This window comes from Hylobates moloch, unplaced genomic scaffold (assembly GCF_009828535.3).
Source record: "Hylobates moloch isolate HMO894 unplaced genomic scaffold, HMol_V3 SCAFFOLD_2, whole genome shotgun sequence".
In the NCBI taxonomy this organism is placed as follows: Eukaryota; Metazoa; Chordata; class Mammalia; order Primates; family Hylobatidae; genus Hylobates; species Hylobates moloch.
The window spans coordinates 114,902,102-114,924,686 of NW_026652277.1; the positions used below are offsets into that span (position 1 = coordinate 114,902,102).

At 36.5% G+C, this 22,585-nt stretch overlaps 2 protein-coding genes across 8 annotated transcripts in view; one reads left to right on the plus strand and one right to left on the minus strand.

Annotated features, from left to right (window-relative positions):
- The window catches only part of KLHL32 (kelch like family member 32), a 224,066-nt gene extending 204,683 nt beyond the window's left edge, over nucleotides 1-19,383 (plus strand). For all 5 annotated transcript variants that reach the window (XM_032155575.2, XM_032155565.2, XM_032155582.2 and 2 more), the window contains 4 exons: nucleotides 7,380-7,438; nucleotides 10,729-10,921; nucleotides 12,630-12,724; nucleotides 19,049-19,383. In XM_032155575.2, the coding sequence (XP_032011466.1) occupies nucleotides 7,380-7,438; nucleotides 10,729-10,921; nucleotides 12,630-12,724; nucleotides 19,049-19,210 (509 nt within the window). In that variant the 3' untranslated portion in view covers nucleotides 19,211-19,383. The remainder of the gene's footprint in view (nucleotides 1-7,379; nucleotides 7,439-10,728; nucleotides 10,922-12,629; nucleotides 12,725-19,048) is intronic.
- Nucleotides 3,757-22,585, minus strand: part of MMS22L (MMS22 like, DNA repair protein) — a 165,732-nt gene continuing 146,903 nt past the window's right edge. Inside the window, exon 24 of one of the 3 annotated variants that reach the window (XM_058435413.1) lies at nucleotides 3,757-3,855. In XM_058435413.1, coding sequence (XP_058291396.1) covers nucleotides 3,816-3,855 — 40 coding nt within the window. In that variant the 3' untranslated portion in view covers nucleotides 3,757-3,815. Of the gene's footprint in view, nucleotides 3,856-15,106; nucleotides 15,246-22,585 lie in introns of those variants that run through there. The other 2 variants (XM_058435410.1, XM_058435414.1) reach the window with 2 other exon arrangements.

The window sequence follows — 22,585 nt, forward strand, 5'->3', positions numbered from 1 at the left end:
ATATTAATAAGGAAAGAGAGTGAAATTGAAGGTGTAGGGAGGAGGGGCATCCATTCGGCTGGTAAACGCTGAGAGCATTTCCCAGGTACCAGGAACAGTGAAGAGTCCTGAGGATACAAGATTGAAAACAGACACTGTTCTGAAAGGCAAGGAGCTGGGCAGGGGTTAGGTCTTGAACATGAGAAGGGAGGGACCCTTAAGCCTGGAGGGTAGGAGATAATTATGGGTGTGAACCTAGGTAAGCTCACAGGTGAGGGGCAGGAACCTGAGGAAGTTTCTTATAGATTGATTCAAATGAGAAACAGGTCTGTCGAGATTGTGCCTGTCAGGACTAAGTAGAGGGCCTGAGGAGAGTGACCTTGGAATAAGCCTCTGAGAGAAAACAGAGGGAATTAACAGGTTAAAGAAAAATAGGTGTTCAGAATCCACACTAACCTTGGAAACCACAAAACTGTAGTGGCTCCGTTTTCAAATTTCTGTCATTTTATGGTGCTCAGCAGAGGACTGAAGAAGGCAGATCTGTGGATTCACTCATGATGAAAGGTTTTGAGACTGGAATAGTCCAGAGAATCCTTCTGGAAGGAGTTCAGCAAGCTAGGATCCCAGTTAGGTGAGAGGCAAGGGCTGAAGGTTTGCTCGAGGGAGAACAGTGTGTGTTACGGGAGTAAGTAGTAAGAGAATGCCGCTTGTTGTCCCTGGAGGCGGCCATGATGTGAGGAAGCCACTTGCCTGGTAGAGGTTAGGAGGTGGATAACTTGGCACATCCACTTAAAAGTTCCTAGTGAATTAGAATGTCCATGAAGAATTAAATCTTTATTGCTTTAGATCCTAGCAACCAGCTGCCCCCAGCAGTTACTTTTTCTTTTTTTCACTTGTGCCCCAATCTCTCCTACCCCCCATCTGAAAGAGATGAAAACAAAGCTACTGTAGTATTGAACTGAGGTGGAAAACAAACAGAAATGTAGTATTCTACAATGCTTGTTAGAGAGCTAAATGATTTAAAGGAAAGAAAGCAATCAGATCACCTACATTCTCCAAATAATTAACAAAGCTTTCATCCTAAACTGTCTTACCTGTATCCTGAATAAGTTGCACTTTGTTGATTTACCCTCACATCACTGCCCAGGAAATGAGGCTTGAAGAGGTTAAATGACTCCCCAGATCACACAGCTTATAGCTGACAGAGTTAGAATTTGAACTCTGTGTCTCTGGTTCTTTAGACCATGCTTTTCCCACCAAACCACACAGGTTACCAGTTGTTTATCATGACAGTGAAGGTCTGCAAAATAGATGCTTAAATTGTAGAAAAGAACTTCCAAATGGCATAAAACTGAAAGTAAATGATACACAGAAGCAGAGTGCTATCTGGAGATTTGTTTAGAATCAACAATCATTGATTGTCCTTAATTGCTTAACTGTCCATCCTTCTCAGGGCAGAGAAGAGACAAATAATGTCTTTCTGCGATTTTACGGTTCAGTTTCTAAAACATAAAATGTAAAGAGAAAGGTGATAAAATGGAACTACTCTAAAATACATTGGTGTAGATTAGAAAATTTTTTCTGAAAGAATTATATGCTACAGGAGTCTAATGGCCTTTAAAATTGGTGTTGTAAGGTTTTGTTTTGTTTCTTATGTCCAAATCATTGGCTACAGAACTCTTCTCACGGAGAGAACCGCCTTTGTTTAGATGATTGATTTGCGTCTAACTGGATGGGTCTAGTAAAAGACGGTAAACTAAATGGTGAGCTGTATTGTTCTACCAAAGAATATGTGAACAATATCATTTGCTTTATTCCCAAGAGGAGAGAAGATGGTTAAAGCTACACCATAGAAATAGGGAATGGCTGAAGAACTTAGCTGATGGTGGAAGGGAGATAAAAGATCCAAGAGCACAGCAAAGCTGGGACATGAAAGACAGAGGTGGCCTTGACAGTTTGACCCTGCTGGGAATGTGCAAAAATATTTGGAGGCAGGATTTCAACTTTCTACAGAATGAGGAATGAGAGTTAGAGTGAATATTATTGAGATTATAAAGGGCAGGTGAATCTAATTGATATCTGCATTATGGTTGATTTCACCCCCATTTTATCATTTCATTTATTTAAAACAATACATAATGCATACTTTACATATTACTGGGTCACAAGTTTGTACCTATTTGCTCTAAATGACATAATTTCTATTTTCAAATGCAGCAACCCTGCCTTTATAGGTATTTTGTAAATTAGAGACTTTGCAGGTTTTGAGTATATTAAGTACCCATCATCTGTGTGGGTTCCTCAAGTATGACAGAAATAATATGGATACTAGTTTTAATTTAATGCATGGATTATGTATGCTTCCATTCAAGATGCTAATTTAGTAGAAAGATTCTTGGCTGTAATTGTTTAGTATTATAAACATCCAGAAAATATGGACAGTCTAATGTCATATAAAAATAGATATGCTTGGTTTTGCATTTTGCATTTATTATAAATGTTCCTATGGTATTACTTTTTTTAAGGGCTAACAATGAGTGTAGCCATCTAAATAGTGACTAATAGGAACTTGCACTTAATGGCAGGTTGTTCTTTAGGTAATTGTAAGCGTGAAGTTGTAGTCTTTCAAGAACTGGAGAAAGTTTATGGAGATGGTAAGAAATTTTTATAAACAGCTACAGTATTGTAGCAAACTTCCCTCTGTGGATTGTCTCTATGCCATGCACTCTAGTTCATCTGAAACCTATGAGGAATGTATCATCATCTCTGTTTTGCATATGAGGAAGCTGAGCATGGCTGTGTTAAATGGCTTCCACAAGGATACAGTCATGTAGGAACCATGTTAATGCCACAGCCTGTCCTGAAACTCTTCCCTTAGACTAGTGTGAACCTGGCCACTGCAGGTCTCCAAGACAGTTGCAGAGAACTTGAGATTGTTTTCCTCAATCCTGAATTTGCTGGCAGAATTCCAACCTGGAGCATGTTCCTCCACCCTGCGTGTGGGGATCAGTTCTTTGCATCCCACTCTGTCCTGGTGGTGCGTTAGCACTGCATTACGAACCATAGGCATCTACTCCTGGAGTTTACTCTATTTACCAACAGAGGTATTTTTTGTCATTAAAAAAAATTAGCAGAGCCATCAGACTTGACCCAGTCTGACCATGTACAATGAGAGCAGTTTTTCTATACCTCTATTTTATGAGCACTGCCGGCATTGACCAGTTGTTGCTTTTGAGTAGAACATGAGTTTGAGAGTCAGTGATCTCAGTAGCAGAGACAAAGGTTGCTTGTTTGGCAGTCGCTTGTCATCTCTCCAGTATGCACTCATCCATTTGTCACAACATTTTGTGGTGAGTTATACAGGGAAGCTTAAGAAAAATGCTTTTCTCCTGTCTTCATGATAGAAAGCATTTCTCACTGCTGGTAGCATGGTGGTACCTTTTCATTCCTTCTGGCAGTTTTTAAAGACTTATTTGACTTTGGGGGAACTTGCAGTATATCTTTAAGTCAAAAGTATAAGACAGGGTTGCTCATTTTCAATTTTGGCTGAAAAGTCTTAACTTTCACTGTGGCACTTCAAAGTTAGAGAAAACTTGGTTTTAAAAATGGATGCTGATATGAGATGGCATATTTAATGACAGATGTATCTATAGAAAGCTGTTAAGATGCAGATTATCCCCCCTGGGGTGGGGGAGGGAGATCAAAACTGCCAATCTATAAAATATACTCGATAGAGGAAGGCATGGAATCTATCTTTGCAAGTGCTTTGATTGCAGGGGACAGTATAGCAGCATGTGGCATCGTAACCCAGAGCAGACAAATCAGCTTGATGACTTTCAAAGCCAGGAATACTGCTGCAGGCAAGGGTACTCCAGTCTAGGAGAAATTAAAACATATAGAGACTGTTATTAATTCCATATCTATTTTTGTATAGTCAAATCTGTATGCAAATCCTTAGCATCTCATTTCAGCAGATTAATCTAAAAGTGAAGAGTGTTATGTGAAGGGAATGTAATGATAAAGCCCTGCAAATGAGTAGCACTGCTAAAGAAATGTGGGCTGCAAACTGGGATGCTTTTTTAAAATGTATTTTAGTATTGAGAGAAAAATGATTTTTATTTCTATGCTCATTTGTAAATTATTTCAAAGGGGAAAGCAATAGAACCAGTTTCCAAGGTTTTTCTTTGCAATCCTGACTTGGCAAAAGTTGCAGCACTAGATTTGTTAGGCATCTCCTGTGGTTTAACGTTCTAGAGGGAATCTATTAATATCAAATAACCGGGACTTTAATTTTTACTCCCAACTAGTAACTTAATATCTCATTTCTAAAGATTGTCATGTGAGTGAAAATTTGTATGTAAGGGTAAAGAATCTAATTACTGAGTGCAGATTAAGAAGGAAATGTATTATAGATGCATTGTGGAAGACAGTAAATAATAATTCTGAAAAGCATGGAGATAAATTATATGCCCTGCTTGGGAGAGGGGATGTAATAGCTACATTCTAATCCATTGGTTGTATGTTTAATCTATAATGGGCAGAATCTGATACATACAGTAGTGTAAGTATTTTCAAATAGTGTCATAAAACAGATAGTTTACTGCAGTAGATATTAATTATGTCCCATATTTCTAAAACAAGTAGAGAAACTTTTGAAGTCTTTAAATGATGGGTGGAGCTTTGCCCTCTGTTCCCTTTCAGTTAGAGAAGTGATTGTAGGCAAGCTGGACATTAATCTGGTGGTTATGGCCCAGATCAAAAGCACTAGCAATTATTTTAACCCTGAAGACTTGTGAAGTCTCAAGAGATTAAATTATTCTTGTGTGGTTATGCTGAGAAAGAATTATTGAACATTGTTTTTAATCACACAAAGGGAAGGTTGGGGGTAAAAGCAAACACAACTGTATATTTATTTTGACACATATCTTGACTATATAGGCATTTCAGCCTCAGCTTTCTGAAGTGTGTTTTCCTTTCCTCTGATTTCATTTTTAAAATGAGATATTCGATGAGAAATCCAGAGAGGACTTTCTTTGAGGGCAGGAAGCTCATGTCTGTGTTCTTTGTGGATTTCTCTGCAGACAAAGCTTTCGTTGATCTTTAAAATCTTAAATCTTCAAGCTTCTGAGAGAATTTTAAAAATAGTCCTCTAGTTAATAATAGCCAAAGCCAATTATATGAAAGATAAAATCTCCTTCCTGGGGTTGAGTGAGAGAGTAATGATTGGCCTGGATAGGTTCCTTCCCCTTTATGTATCCATTAGTTTTGATTGATTATTCCAGCTCAGTTAAGGATTAGACACTAATCCTCTGGATTCTTGTTGACTTGACTTCTGGCCATGTAGTTGATGGTGGTGACCTATTCAAAGTATTTGAACTGTCAAAGCAAAACTGCACCAGATAAGGTTAAACAGAGAAAGAAGACTTTATTGAAGACTATTGCAATAGGAGAGAGAGATCAGAATACACTTTGAAATCAATTCTATTAAGCAAAATTTTTAAGAGGATGGTTTTTAAGCACTGGGATGATTTAGTAGAAAAGTACTGAAGAACATTTCAGGGGAGCTTGATTAATGGATGTGTTGTACCCATGCAGTTATTTCTGAGTTGACAATTTTGGTCTCTGTGATTAGGCCATCTGTGTTTGGTGCTAATTGGTGTCTATCACAGTTAGGGTCCTTGGGAGACTGAGGTTGCAGTGAGCCGAGGTTGCGCCATTGCACTCCAGCCTGGGCAACAAAAGCGAGACTCTGTCTCAAAAAAAAAAAAAAAAAAAAAAAAAAAAAAAAGTTACCATGCTACCTTCCCATAGAGGCTGGGATATAGAGCACTATCTTCCTTGATGATTACATTTCAAAGGGATGGCTCTCTGGACTTTAAGGAAGATATTATTGGGTTATAAAACTGGCAAGCAGCTTTTAAAATGATTTACATCTCAAAGAGGGAGAGAAAGAAGTTATGATTACAAGTTTTCTAAAGCAAGTAATCTAAGAAAAGGGAGGTCAAGGGGCCTAGAGTCAGGAAGCAGCCTTTTTAGTTTAGTTAAGCTGGGGGAATGTTAAGGCCATCTTGGTCAGTATTTTAACAGTGTTTGTTTTTTAAATTCAAAAAATTCTAGTAGGAAACTTTTTTTAGTCTGGCTTAATTTTATATCTTTATTGAAAAATTAGCTGCTCCTTTGTGATACTGATTAAAATAAGAATATTATTCATTTTACACCAGTGTCTAGAACTGCATGTAAGGCAATATTTCTAAAGGTAGATTTCTTTGGTTCCATATCCTTGATATTTTATTATCTAACATTTAGTATCTACTGGTGATATTTTCTTACTATGCTGTTTTATGTATTTTTTTAGAGTTTTCCCACTTAAAGGTAAAACTTAAAGCAAAATGAATAATTTCCGGGTTTTACAGGGCTCAGTATACACTACAAGTATGAAAAGAAGTATGAGGACAAATAAGAGAAACTTAGCTGGAAGTGTGATGATTTTTTAGTGGTTCTTGATTAGGTGGGTCTCAGGTCTCTCAGATCTAAGCAGTTGTCAAGAGGGCTTCAAAAGAGTCGACCACAATAGCAATTGCACTGAAGAGCCCTAGATTTGTGCTGCCCAGTGTGGTAGCCATTAGCCACATGTGGCTTATTGAATCCTTCAAGCATGGCTAATCTGTACTGAGATGCATTGTGTCAAATATACACTGGCTTTTGAAGACTTAGTAGGAAAAAAAGAATATGAAATATATAAAATATCTTAATACTTTTTATGTTGATTTCATGTTGAAATGATAATTGTGGCTATATTGGGGTATATAAAATTTATTAAATTTAATTTCACTGTTTCTTTTTACTTTTTATGTGGCTACTGGAAAATTTATCATTGCATATGTGACTTGCATATGTGGCTCTTGTTATATTCTATTGGACAGCACTGGCTTTAGATCTTTTTTGATAAGTAATATCAAGAGATATCAAGATATCACTGTGTTAGACTACAGAGGTTAGAGCTTTAAAATTGACAATTTAGTGAAGGACAAGAATTTTCCATGTAACTATGTCCCTGGCATAAATTGAATAGAGATTTGTTTATGTGTACTGTGTTCACTCTCACTCCCTAATACTTTGCCCCTCATTCTGGCCATGCAGAACAGCTTGTCAGAATTGGGGTCCTCTTGGTAATGTCAGCATACTTGTTGCTTGCTCTTAACTGGATTGCTTCTAAAATGTTTCTTGAAAATGAAACTGCTTCAACAATAAGCTTCTTAATTATGTCATGGGCTCACCATGAGGGTATACAAACAGATCCTCAGCAGTAGCTAATTTTCCTTTAATTGTATCTCATTCTTATGTTGGAATATCCTATTTCTTATTCATGAAAAGCTCTAACACATGTTAATCCATTACAGGTGGAGTAACTAATACGGCACAATATCAGAACAGGCTAATGGTGTATGAACCTAACCAGGTAAGAATCATATAAGAACACCTCATTATCTTAATTAAAATGAATTTTAAAAGATTCCAGAGTAATTAGTAATTGGAATGCCAAGTCTACACACACAGATATGCATCTTAAGCTTATATAGAGAAAAGGAAGCATCTGAATAAACTGCTTTTTGGTTCCTTTTTTTGTTTTGTTACTCAAAACATTTCAGCTCCTCTAGTTTTGTGCTATACAAAATACATCACCCTTTCAGAGTTCTGCTTAATATAGAAATGATTTGAATTGTCCTGTTGCAACGTCCTTCTGGAAGGGGCTGCCATTCTAGGAGGGGATCATGCTTATGGTTTATTCTAAAAAACAAGTATTAATTTAATATAGCCCAAATGACCTAAAACAGTATCTAGGACAAGTCTAAAGTAGAAGTATATGAAGAGTTTGAGAGATGGGAAGTATCTGAAGAGTTTTCATCTAACAGCTGGGGGTTGAATATGCATTTGGATGGTGCCTGTACCTTCTTTTGTCTACATTTCATGTACACCCAATTACTATTTACCCCCAAAAGAAATATTCTTATTCTCTTTTCCATATACCAAAATATGTATGAACCTTGGCAATTGTCTGCTGAATTTTGCCATTTCTATGATTTTGGTAATGTAAATATTTTTGATTATGATGGTATTCCAAAATGATTTGTAGGCTTAATATTCATCAGCTGAAGGTAATGGGAAATGACACAACAGGTTGACTTTGGCAGTCTGGGTTGGGACTGGCCACCAAATCTATGTCCATAGTGGACTCAGTGTATTTGGTATCTTTTTATTTTAGAAATTACTTGATTCCGTATTTAATGAAGGCATTTCTCTCTTTGCAAAGTGTGTTTCCTGATGTCATTAGAAGCTGTAGATTTCAGAGACCAAATGTCCATGGGTCAGCTATCTCAAGAGGGATCGTTAATTGCAGTTGCTTGAGTTTGGTGCACACGTGGTTAAAGAGGAAGAAGGTGTTAACATTTCTCAAATGAGTTCTGTTTCATGTTTGTACACACACGCTCTTTTAAAAAATTCTGCTAGCATATTGTTTACGGTGGGTACTGGCAAACATCACATCTGCTTGCATCTTGCTTGGAATCTCAATAACTCTATCATTCAGCCCTGGTGCTTATTTCTCTTCTAGGCCTTTGTGGAGAGTCGATAATGCCTGCCATCTGCCACAGAGCACATTGCTACCTGCCAACAGGCAGGCTGGGGTGACCTCTGCTTCCCCACCACTGATTAGTATTCACACGGTAGCTTATTAGGAATGACCCCACCAGGCCTCTCTGTTTCTTTGCCTTTGCAGTGGTTGGCGGCTCACCTGGCAGGCACTGCAGTGAAGGAAGCTAAAGATATAATCAGGGGATGCAGGCAGGCTTTGCAAACCAGATGGCATCCATAGTCTGGTGGCAGGGGACTGGACTGCTAATGCAAACATTGATTCCTAATACTGTAATAGGTTGTTTCATAGAAAACACCTAAGAAAAACATCCTCAGAGTTTTGAGTTAAATACATTCATGTGTAATGTATTATAGATATTAGCAAAATAGCTGAAAGGCAGGCTTGACTATTTTATTAAAGAAGACATTTGATTGGAAGGAAATTCTTATTATATGTTTGAACAGGGGAACAGATAAATGCAAGCTTTTCAAGCTGTACACCCTTCTTTTCTTGAGTGTATCTTTAAAAGAGCTAGTCTATATGCCTATTAGTGAGTGGACCAATTTTTATACAAAATGTTTATTGTTGTTGTGTTTTGCTTGTTCCCTTACAGTTTTGTGAAATGGTGAAATTCTATGTATTCAAAACATCGTATGACTTTTTTTCTGGCCTAAATCCAAATTTTTCTTGGCAAAAAGGAATCTGGGTTCTTCCTGTATGCTTAGTGTTTATGTAGAAAGAAAACTGTTAGGGTTATTTACCTGTCCATTACTTTCTTTACTTATCTGTCCATTACTTAGTTGAGATTTAAAGTTAAAGTCATATTTGGTCTTCATTTAATTTTACAATGAGAGCCTTATTTTAAGAAAGGTTGGGCATACTCTTCCCATTACTGACGGTGAACAAGAACCAAATATGGAAGGTTTCACTATTCCCTAAAGTTATCATATAAAAATGTCTTCCAGCGGGGCGCAGTGGTTCACGCCTATAATCCCAGCACTTTGGGAGGCCGAGGTGGGTGGATCACCTGAGGTCAGGAGTTTGTGACCAGCCTGGCCAACATGGTGAAACCCTGTCTTTACTAAAAATACAAAAATCAGCCAGGTGTGGTGGCACGTGCCTGTAATCCCAGCTACTCGGGAGGATGAGGCAGAAGAATCGGCTTGAACCTGGGAGGTGGAGGTTGCAGTGAGCCGAGATCATGTCACTGCACTCCAGCCTGGGCAACAGAGCAAGACTCTGTCTCAAATACAAAACAAAACAAAACAAAACTTAGTCTTCCACCAAAACAAATGAACGTGTGCCTAGAAATAACCTTTCCCAATTTGGCAAAAGATGTGACTATTAATATATTAAAGGAGGCTGATAAAAGGAAGTGTGGGTGGTTTGTTGCTGAACCAAATCTTAGCTCTTCCACTGATCTCAGGAGGTTAATTCTGGAAAGAACAGCAAAGCCATTACCTTAGCTTATCTAGCGGCCTGAGGTACCCAGTAATTATCATCACATCATTTTGAAAAAATGAATATGTATTGAAAATTTTTCATGTGCATTTTTTCTAAGTGCTTTATGTGTATTAGCTCATTTAATCTTCACAATAGGCTTATCAGGTAGGCATTATTATCCCCATTTTACAGATGAGAAAACTGGCACAGAGATAATAAGTAAATTGCTCAAGGTCACATACAAGTTATAAACCCAGGTAGTCTGGATCCAGAGACTGTTTTCTTAATCATTGCACCACTGTATACAGTATACCTAGCCATGTGCTTTCACTCTTAATGAATTTGCATGAGTAAATTCTCTGAATTGGGTGAGATAAACATCATGAAAATTTCAACGTTCCCCTGATATAATTCAAAATGCACTATAAAATGCAACACAAACTAGAGGAGATGCCATGTGTAAATCGCAAAAAACAATTGGAATATGTGGCTCTTTTGTACTTGTTCTCATGTAAGAAGCCCATACCTTTCAGCATATATAAACAACATTCAAACAGAATGTTGATCTATTGATTGATAAACATTAGGGTTCCCACTACTTATGAGGCACTCATTGCAGTTTTCTGACATGGAGGTCTCCTACTAACAGAATACACTTTAATTTCTTTTTTCAGAATAAGTGGATAAGCCGTAGCCCCATGCTGCAGAGAAGGGTCTACCATTCCATGGCTGCTGTACAAAGGAAGCTTTATGTTCTTGGAGGCAATGACCTAGACTACAATAACGACCGGATTCTTGTGCGCCATATAGATTCTTACAACATAGACACTGACCAGTGGACACGTTGCAGTTTCAACCTGTTGACTGGCAAGTACCTTTGATTAAGTAAATCAGGAAAAGTAGATTCAAGAAGTCACCAAACTTGTTTCATAGACATCTTTAGGGCATCACTAAATATTAAGTGCATAGTTGTAGAAGAACCTGCATTTATTAACCAGAAAGGTGTGTATCATTTATGTTCTAACAGAACTGGACTCATTTAGGTAGCTGAGCATCTAGTTTCTCAGGGCCTATATTACTACCATTATGTACATCCTCATATGGCTGAGAGGCATGTCAAGTCCATTATCATCCATCAGTATTAAGATGGAACTCTGATACAAGTCGGAGGAACCAGACATTGAAAGATTTAATAACTCTTTACAGAAGGAATTTATTGTTTACTTCTCACTGCTTTTAGTCTTATTTCTTGTGAGTTCAGAAGTTTAGGAGCATGGTCTTCATTATTTGTCACTGTCAAATATTGTTTCTGGGAGTATTCTCCTAGAAATGAAACCCTTAAGTGGTTCTGTGCCAGGAGTTTAGCTGCATTTCTGGCCACAAATACCCATCCAAGCATGTACCACAGGGCAACATTAGGTATGGACCGTCCTCATCCCAAAAAAGGATGAAAGTAACACGGTGAACAACTTACCCCTCATGTTTCTTTATGGAGTTAATAACTTTTTCCCCCTTGTCAGCTTGCATTGTTAACATCTACAAGTGATCAGATCCCTTCCAGGTCTGCTCAAATAATAGGAAAAATCACAAACTGAAAATGGTAGGTTGGGTTAAGACATTTTAATATGCTGAGTGGGCACTCAATCTCTTGCAGCTGTTGCTGGGGGAGGCAATGCTGGGAATCTAACCAGAGGTTTAGATGCTTGTATTGAGCTCCTATTTTTGCAAAATGATTTTTGAGGCCCACTGGACAAGGACTTAGAAACTCTCTAAGTTTTAGTGGTACCTTAGGCCCTCAATTCTGGATCTGTGATTCTGCCTGCTGTAAGATCCAGCTTATTTATTACCCCAGTCAATCCTGTGTCAGCCCATCAATAAAAAGAGACTCTTCACTCTCTGATGGCCTCCAGGGAAGAATATGTGGTAGTGAGTTATTCTGTCTTCTTTTTGAAATGGGAGGGGAAACCTTTCATCATTTTGGCGTGTCAGTATCTAGGGATTATCCAGGCTGGTCCCAGCTCAGGAACTTTAATATAATCTTTAAAATGTTGGGTATGTAAAGAAAGGTAGGGTAGCAAGTTGATCAATCTCTTCTGCCATTTGTCTTCATTTGGGGCATGCTAGGGGCATGATTCTGCTTTATTGGCTTCTTGGTGTTGCAGCTGTTACTTTAAAAATGTAAGCACTTGCCTAAAAAGCATTTGCGGGTACTAGAAGAGGTGTTTGCATTTCTATAATATACCTTATTTCCACCACTGTAAATTAATGGCATATGACATAGTATAGAATTCAGTTCTACGTGACTTACTATTGCTGTATTTAATGTTGTACTTACTAACTTGGCTGGCTAATAAGTATTTTGGCCTGGTTCTGATCCGACACAGATTCATTCTCTGAGAAATAGTGCTTAATTTTTCTGAGTACTGGGAGGCAGTGATTAGTTGCTGCAAAAATCCCATGGAGTATACAAATGTGCCACAGGGGAAAATTGTATCCCTCAGTGGCAAAAGGGTTAATTAAAATATGTAAGAAATGGATTTATTTTTTTCTTTTTATTCAATTCTCTTTACTTTAGGCCAAAATGAATCTGGAGTTGCTGTCCATAATGGGAGAATATATTTAGTTGGTGGATATTCAATTTGGACAAATGAGCCTCTGGCTTGTATCCAGGTGAGTGGTAGAAGTTCCTTTTGAAGTTTGTTCAAGTGGTTCAGTGAGGTTACATTTTGCAATGCTGCTACTGAAGAAAGAGATATTTATGTTTAGAAAGAGGCTTAACGTCCCTTTTTTTTGTGCAACTAGTTCAGCCACTAAACTTCATCCTGTATCCTAAAAATGATGCCTAAATAAATTATTGAGCCCTATTAAAAATAAAAATGGGGATGAATTTTGAAAAATATATGTAATATATATTGGAAACTGGGAAACCGGGATAGCTTTCCCTTTCTCATAAACCAAAAAGTTCTAAAAATCTTTGGCAATAGTTCCTTCACATCCCCCAAGCTTTACAAATACTTCCTTTCCACACCATTGCCTTATTTTCTATATTACAGTTCATTCATTCCCACAAATGCCACCTACAAGGGTGTTCTTCCTTCATGGCAGAGGCTGTGAGCAGTAGTGGTTTATGACTGGTCTGATAGGGACAGCCTCTGTCCCAAAGAATAGCCCTGGTGCATCAGCATATGAGCAGCCCAGGCTGGGCAAGTTGCCAGCTAGACCTTTCAGAAGAGCAATAGCCCTCATTGATAGACACGTTCATAGTATTATTCCTTTTATTATTTTACAGTTATTATCATAGTTTTCTCTTTTACATGTTCTCTGATAAAATATTGACATAAATTAGCCCTGACCTTTCTTCCTGACCTCCAGAAAAGTATATCCTTATAACTACTTTTATTATCTAATTGCATCTTTATGGGAAGATTTTTAACAACTGTATCAATATCTTTAATAGTTGCAGAACTGTTCAACCTTTTTATTTCTTTTTCAGTCACATCTCCTAAAGTACATATATTTCAAGAAACTTCCATGTTGTCTAAGTTTTCAAAATTGCTAGCATATAGTTGTTGTGTTATCCTTAGTTATATCTCCCTTTACATTCATAATATTATCTCTTCTTCTCTTGATTTGTCTTGACAGAGGTTTGTCTGGGGGAATTTAAAGCACTTCTATTATTCATATAGATGAAGTTAAAGTCAGCAAGGGTAAGGTAGATATGGAAAATATAATTAACAAGCTTGTCTGAATGGATATGAGTTCTGATTGAGCAGTTGGAAAGACTATATTTTTCTTAGCATACATGGAACATTTACAAAAACCAGTCATGTACTAGGGTTAGGGTTAAGAAAACTTTAGTTAAAAAAATTAAGTATTGTTTAGTATTATGTATCTCTAATAGAATGCAATTAAGTTAGAACTTAACAAAAAAATAAACCCCTACATAACTGGAAATAATAAAACACATTGCTATATAACTTATGGGTTAAAGAAGAAATCATAATGGAACTCAAAAAAATTCCCAGAACTGTGATAACAAAAACAACACACAGCAAAGTTTGTGAGATATAGCTTCATAAGTTAGAAAATGAACCAAAAAGTAATCTCAAAGAAAGTAGAAGAGGAGAGATGATAAAGATGAGAGAAAATTAATAAACTGGGAAACAATAGTACAGGAGAAAAGAATTATCAAAGCCACACACACATGAAGAGCCACATAAGACTTTAAGGGAGTTCACTGAAGGCTGCCTTGTACTGGTTTTAGTTAGTTAATGGAAAGCTGCCTTGGACTAGAGCTTCGTCCTGTCTTTCGGATAACAACAAATGAGCAAACTTTTCTCTCAAAGAGTGCTTCTAATCTTCATCCAAGTATGTGTTTGGTAGTCTTTCATAGTCTTTTAGGTTTCTTTTTATTTTTTACTTTTCAGAATTGGTAGAACTCAGAACTGGGCAACAGTTCTCTATAGTGCTGGAACACTGTTTTTTAAATGGCTTTGGGACCCTTCATTTGATCACTTGCACAATGGAAGTAAGTTTGGGTTTATCATGAAATAAAATTGTAAATTTTAAATACATTTATGAGCATATTTCTACTAATTTTAGTATCAGATTAGCTCAAGGAATAGAAAATGAGTGGAAATAATAACATAATGAGGAAATAAAGAAAATGCTGTACATATCAAGTTTAGGAGACCAGAGTGCTGCCATAGTGCACATTTTTTCCACATCTCATATTTTGTTAACAGTAGTGAATGTTAGCTTGTAAGACATAGAAACTTAAATAAAAAAAACTTCGTAGTCACATCATTTGTTTTTTGTCACCAAAGAATTTTTCTGTAAATGATCACTAATCATATACACTAATTCATTGCTAATGACATTTGGCTGTTTTCAAACAAATCTATCCACAAGAAATGAAGAGGTAAACAAGTGCATATTTTAAACTACTGAGGATATTTGACAGTATCCTCAGGATTATGGTGATTATCAAAGGGGATTCAATTTATTTTTGTCAATACCTGTATTAGTGGAATGTTTCACCTCTGAGATTGTACAATAATATATTCTAATATATTTGCTTTTAAATAAGAGTCAGCATGATGGGTATTTCTGTGTTCCAGTAGCCATTTTGATGAACAGAATCAATCCTTTGGCAAATGCTGTGTTTATTCCTTTGGCTGGCACACTGGTCCTACAAAGCACAGACAAATTTGTTATTTTTTTTTATTTTTTATTTTTTTCCTGAGAGCGTCTTGCTCTATCACCCAGGCTGGAGTGCAGTGGTGTGATCTTGGTTCACTGCAACTTCTGCCTCCTGGGTTCAAGTCATTCTCCTGCCTCAGCCTCCTGAGTAACTGGGATTTCAGGCGTGTGCCAGCATGCCCAGCTAATTTTTTGTATTTTTTAGTAGAGATGGGGTTTCACCATGCTGGCCAGGCTGGTCTCAAACTCCTGAACTGCCTGCCTCAGCCTCCCAAAGTGCTGGGATTACAGGCGGGAGCCACTGCACCTGGCCGATTTGTTATTTTTAAGAGCCTTTACTATTAATAGGTAATAAGTATCCCTATAAGCATATGGATTATCACTTAAAGAGATGTTTGAAATAGAGGTATTCATGGATAGTGACATGTATCCTTCATTTTAGTTAATGACAGCTGGTTGCAGGCTATATTATCATTCATTCTGAACTAAAGCTCAATTTTTTTTATGTTATGGATGACTATAGAACAATTTGTTTCAATACACTAACAGTAATAAATTGATGGTTGGAGAGAATAGCTACATGTTCAAAAGTAGGCCACTTCTTTACTACTTAAAGAACATCCAACAGAGGCAAGATGATGGGAGACTGGAATAGTATTTATGAGAAAATGCTTAACAGTGGAAATTCCTAAGTATGTCAGTGGGTTGAGAAGACAGAAGCATGGTGGGTAAAAATCATAGGCATATGAAAAATATAAAGGTTTAAATTTTTTGTGTCATCAATCACAAATTTATATAATATTTGATCCAAGATTAATCCACAAATCATTAATCCAAGAGCATGGCTGATTAATGGAAGTCGTACTTAAATAGTTCTGAGATTGTTCTATTAACATTTGGAAGTACTAAATTTTTTTTGCCCTCGAAAGTACCACCCAATAACTTCTCATTGAACGTCCCTTCTGGACCCTAATCCAAGCTCATTTAACTGCGACTTGTAGGATTCAACCACAAGTTGAATGAAGCATGTCCAATGTTGAAAAAGCACAATTTATTTCCTGCTACTACTCTGATTTAGCAGACTATTTATCATCAGAAGGACAACCCAAACATGAGAAAAGCAGAGATACTCTTAGATTGAGATTTGGACTTGTTAGTAATAAACACTCATGGAAAATACTGGAAATAGATTACTCATGAAAGTGAAGGTGTTCCTGTTTATTTAGTGGGTGTGTAAACTAATGTCTGTTACAGAGGTTTGACACTAATCTTGTGTGCCATGGATGACAAGCGGCACATAAAGGAGCAGCTGCGTAAGTGTGCAAGTGATTAGTCTGTGTTTCTAGATCACCTCTACTGTTCTCTTCATTTACTATTATTTCTTTTTGGCTGGAGGATACAGTGCCAGCTTGGCACCACATTCTCCCAAACGCCTTCTTTCAGCCAGTTTACAGGGGAGTGTTTTGGAGAAAAACTGCCAATGCTTCCTTTTCCCTTCTCAGATTAAATACATTACATCTGCTTAACATATGCAGTCTCTGTTGGTCCAGGAAACCAGACAAAAGCTCTCTGGATGATTATCTCATTAGTATTTTGCCTTCTAAAAATGTTTTCACTCAGGAGGGAGGGCACAAAATCCTTGCTCTTTCTGGGTTGCATCTTGAGCTCAAATACTGGCTCCACCACTTGCCATGTGACCCTGAGAAAGTCACTTAATTCTTTCCGGTATCAATTTTCTTCTCTGTAAATTGAAGACAATACTTAACCTTATAGAGTTGTGGTAAATACTAAATAACCTCTGATTTACTTTCTGTATTTAACGAAATACTAGCCAAAACCCCACTGGGGTTTTCCCTTTTCTCATGGGGCGAAGTAGTGATACTTGTCAAATTGATCTTGAAAGATTCTCTAGGAAATAAATAATAATAATCAAAAAAATTTGAAAATAAATGAGGAGTCTTGCCTTACCTAGTCAAAACAACTGTAAATGTGACACTGAAAGAAAATACATCAATTAACAAGAGAACAGAGAAAACGTTTGTATTTAGTATATGAGTTATTTTAAATTAGTAGTGACAGGGTATATTATTCAGTAAAGAGATTGGGACATCTAATCTCCACTTAAGTTTGTTCTTTTATTCTAGGACTTACTAATTTCCTCCTTTATGAAACATGGATCCTCAAATTTCAAGGGCCCATTTCCTGTAAAATAATGCGTTATTGCAGTTAAAGTCTTTTTTTTTTTTTTTTTTCCAGCCTAAGTATCGCTCTGTCGCCCAGGCTGGAGTGCAGTGGCGCGATCTTGGCCCACTGCAAGCTCTGCCTCCCCGGTTCAAGCCATTCTCCTGCCTCAGCCTCCCGAGTAGCTGGGACTACAGGTGCCCGCCACCACGCCCAGCTAATTTTTTGTATTTTTAGTAGAGACAGAGTTTCACCATGTTAGCCAGGATGGTCTCGATCTCCTGGGCTCGTGATCCACCCGCCTCAGACTCCCGAAGTCCTGAGACTACAGGCATGAGCCACTGCGCCCAGCCTATTGCAGTTAAAGTCTTAAGATTTATCCACACAGGTGATAGATGAAGGCATGAGTGGACTAGATCATTAAAGAAGGGTACTAAGAGGTCTGTGATTGAAATATTGGGAAACACCTACGTCCAGGATGTAGATGAAGGAAAAGGGACTCAAGGTGGATTGCAATATGACAATGTCAATGACAAACTTCCATTTTTTTAAAACACTAAATCCAAGGGAGGCAAATATTTAAATAGTTAGAGAAAAGTCAAATGAAAAGGGATTAAGATGATAACTGCAGACTTGAAAGAGCCTAATAGGTTTGACAAATGGGGCGAGAGCAGCTTTCCTGAAGAAAGAATTTTCCTACTTCGAAGATTCAGCCAGGTTCAGTTAGGAGACAGCAGACACTGACTAACAAAGAGGCTGTGCTATATAAGAAGAGAGAGGTCAGGCACAGTGTCTTACATTGATAATCCCAGCACTTCGGGAGGCTGAGGTGGAAGGATTGCTTGAGCCCAGGAGTTTGAGACCAGCCTGCGCAACATGGCGAGAGGCCATCACTACAAAAAATTTACAAATTAGCTAGGCGTGGTGGTGTGCACCTGTGGTCCTGGCCACTCAGGAGGGTGAGGCAGGAGGAGTGCTTGAGCCCGAGATCAAGGCTACAGTGAGCACCACTGCACTCCAGCCTAGGTGACAGAGCAAGACCCTGTCTCAAAAACAAAAACAAAAACAAACAAACAAAAAACTCCAGCATGAACAGGAAAGAACTGGGGAAAAACTTCCAGAATCGACTGAATTTTGAATTTGCTACTAAGCTGTGTTATATTCCACTGCCTGCCAGACACTGAGCTAGATGTCATCAGTTTTCACAACAAATCTGCAAGGTCTTGTTTTCTTCATTTCACAGATGAGGATGTTTAAGCCAACATTATGTCAGACTACCTACTAACTAGTTTGGGCAAGTTATTTAACTTGTCTAAGGCAGTTTTCTTAAATGAAGATAATGCTACCTACCTCATAATTCTTCTGAAGATTAAATGCTTATAAATATACATGTATGTAATATATGTACCTCCAAAAACATACTAACATAGTGTAGCATTTAGTAGGAGCTTAATAAATATTTCTGGTACCATCCAAGCAAGAAAAAGAATTCCTAAGATATGGTGATGGTGTCATAACTGAATTTAAGTTCAGAATTTCTTTTATGTATACATAGCTTTATTTTGAGCAGTCATCTTTGATATACAAGCTTCTTCTCTTCCTCTTTTGTAGGTACTGGATGTAAGCAGAGAAGGCAAAGAAGAAGTATTCTATGGGCCTACACTCCCTTTTGCTTCCAATGGAATAGCGGCATGCTTCCTTCCAGCTCCATATTTTACATGCCCTAACCTTCAAACTCTTCAAGTGCCTCATCACAGGATTGGCACCATCTGAAAAACCAATGCCATCATGAACAGGAGGAAAACATAGCCCTGACTGTTGGATACTGGGCATGAAAAGACTCAGTGCTCAATACTTCCTTGTCTTGCTTTATAGGTCTTATATTCAGATAAATTTAAGCAAAAAATGAACAATTTTCTAAAATACATTATTGAAAACTCTTGTCACCCTTCTCAGTGTACTCAGTGTATGTCAACATGCAATATGTATGACTTTTATTGTGGTATAGCTTAGTGCCAATTTAAGGTACATTGTGTTCCATGGGTCTTTAGAGCATTCTTTTACACTTTTTCTAATCAGCACTGTCTTAAGACAACATAACACTGTTAGTAAGGCAATTTATTGGACACAATGGCATCGATGATCTTAAAAAACTATATATTCTGTACTTAATCCCTTTATTATTTGAAGCTGGGCTTGTAATTTTTCTTTTTAAAATTTAACATTATGCAGCCCTGCTCAGTAGAGACTCAGTAATATGACATCATAAATTTTTAAATGCCATATTTTATTCAAGGTGATACGAATAATATACACTGGAACAGCAGTTGAAATACCCAGATTTTTCACCTTGGTTACTCTGACCTTGGGTCAGAACCTAACTTTACAGTGCTTCAGTTTTCCCACCTTTTAAGGAGGATAATTACTGATTTCCATGTTAATTTAAAAGAACATTATGAGGATTAGGTGAACACTTTGAAATACTTTGCCTAAGAAAAAGAAAAATGTTACTGAAATTGTAAGGTATTTTACTGTCCTTAGAGCCTTGTAATTGAACACGGAGATTATTTTTGAAGTTTAAAAATTACTAGATAGAATTTGGAAACATGTTATGGAATAAATGAAACATGTTATGGAATAAATGATTCTAAAAAGCATGTGAAAGAGACACACAATTAGGAAATAGGGAGTTTATCGAAATCTAAACTTGTACAGATATCTAAACTTGCCTCAAGTAACTCTCAGATGTCTCATTTAAAATCATTTAGTGAAAAATGACATTTAAAGCTAAAAAATAATTTAGTTGTACTAATTATGGTACCATAAAGTGCTTTGACATAAATTTGAACCTAGAATTGGCAGTTCTAATAAAAGTTTTTCCACTTTGTTAAAGGTTATGTCAATCTTGAGTGCTTGTGGAAGTCTTCACCACCAATACATATTTTATTACTATCACTTTTAATAATGCATAGGAATTCTTTTTTAACTAGTTTTTGGGTTTGCTTTGTCTATAACAAAAAATAAATACAACTTAATAATCACATTTGAAAACAAATTTAACAAGTATAATGTGAGTTTTTCTTTTTTCCTAACTTCCTCAGGACGTAGGTCACCTTTATTAAAAGGAAGAATTCACTCTTTTTTCCTTGGCAGTTTAATCACTCAGCAATCCCTCTCTTAAAGGAAATTGTTATTTTATTCATGTAACCATTTTTTTGTAATCAAAAGTGAATAAAACGATCTTTTTGTCTTACATACAGAATTCACTAACTTCATATATCGTTATACATAAAACATTGAAAAAAAATCTATGGCTTCTGGTTATTCAGATTTAAAGGGCAGGAAAGGGGACTAAGGAGAAGGAAAACAGGTAAATTTTAAAAATAGGAATTTAGTATAGACAAACCTTAAGAGTATTTGCACAGTTCTGAACAGTGAAAATTGATATTGACAACTGATATTTAGAATGAAGACAGCTTCTTTAAATGGTTTAAGCCATCTAAACTAAATTTTAAAAATGCCTTACCAAGGCAGGAAAATGAACTCCAGTATTTCAGACTTTTCAACAAGGACTTAAGTATTCAGCTATATTAATTTTTCTACTTGGGACATGAATTTTCTCTCTAGCAGTTATGCCTAGTAAAACTATTAAAATCTATTTGTATTCCCAGGCCCTACACCCAATCAATGAAAGGGAAAAGCTCTAAAAATAAGCTTACCCAACTAATAATGGAAAAGTAGCCTGAGACTACCCTTATTTCTGTATATATTTCTAACAATTCATATAAAACAAATCAGCATATATTAAACCCCTCCTAAGTGATCTTTATAATGTAATATTCATTGATATTACAGAACTGAACTCAGAATTTTAAAAAGTTTTACTGGGTTCAGACACATCCTTTACAGCTATAGCCAAGAGTAGTACAAAAACATAACAATCCTTCCCTAAAAGGGAAAAAACCTAGATAACTTATAATTAGATCCTTTTATTCAAGGTTATCAATAATAGAAATAAGAATTCTATTAACCTATGGTCATATGAGCCAAATTTCACTGAAACTATTCAAATATACATTTTTTATTTAAGTGAACTACACTATAGTAATTCATCTTCCATTTCCATTTTTACTCTTCGAAATTAAAGGCTATATTGTATTTGTAATGTAAATTACTATACCAATGTGAATTTCTATAGGAAGGTCATGAGACTTGCAAACATTTAAGTATCACTTCAATATTTTACTTTAAAAGAGAAAACAAAACACAGTACCAAACAGATGATAACAGATATTCTTGGTATTAAAGGAAAAGCCAGCAAAGATGTGAATTTCTAAAATAATCTGTACAATGCAATAACACTTCTTAGATCCTTAATAACAAAATAGCAATTAGGTAATGATTAGGGTACTTTTCATACTTTTTCCTTCATATTTTCTTCACACTTTAACCACATGTACATCAAACTCTTTCAGCTACCACAACATCTGAAAACCTAACTTTCCACAGTTTTACCACAAAGTATGAAAACATCAGTAATAAGATAAAAATTATTCCTTCTGGTAACACATCTCATTTTTACTTTAGCTTCCAAATAGTGAATCTGTTATAAAAAGGAAGTTTTCAATAATCAAGGGCACACTGTAAGTTAAATATATACTTTTATTATTATAATTTTTATCATATGCACAAATAACTCACAAATATGTATATAAAATTAAAATGTCCACAATTTTTCTAAAAGCACATTTCACAAATGCAATGAATTGGATAGCCATTGGCACATCAAAAATTTTAATAAGTATAAACTGGTCTATTCCAACCATTTGGTAATTTACAATGCAGGTTATAACAGTATCAAAATACACCTATCTTATTAAATTTGTGAAGAATATGCTATGTCGCTAGCTTCCCAAACCAACTGTTTCTAACCAAATAAAGCATATTATTTATATTGGCACACTATACTTTTGCCTGACAAGGCAATATTTTTAACTCTAAGAGGGGTAGGTAAAAGATCAGTTTTTTGGAAAATAAAAGATTTATATAAAAAGTCTGGATAAAAAAGCAGTGGTTTAGTACAGATGATTCAACTTTTGGTGAGGTTTCTGTATCTATTTACCTTTTAGACATGGGGAGACATGAGTG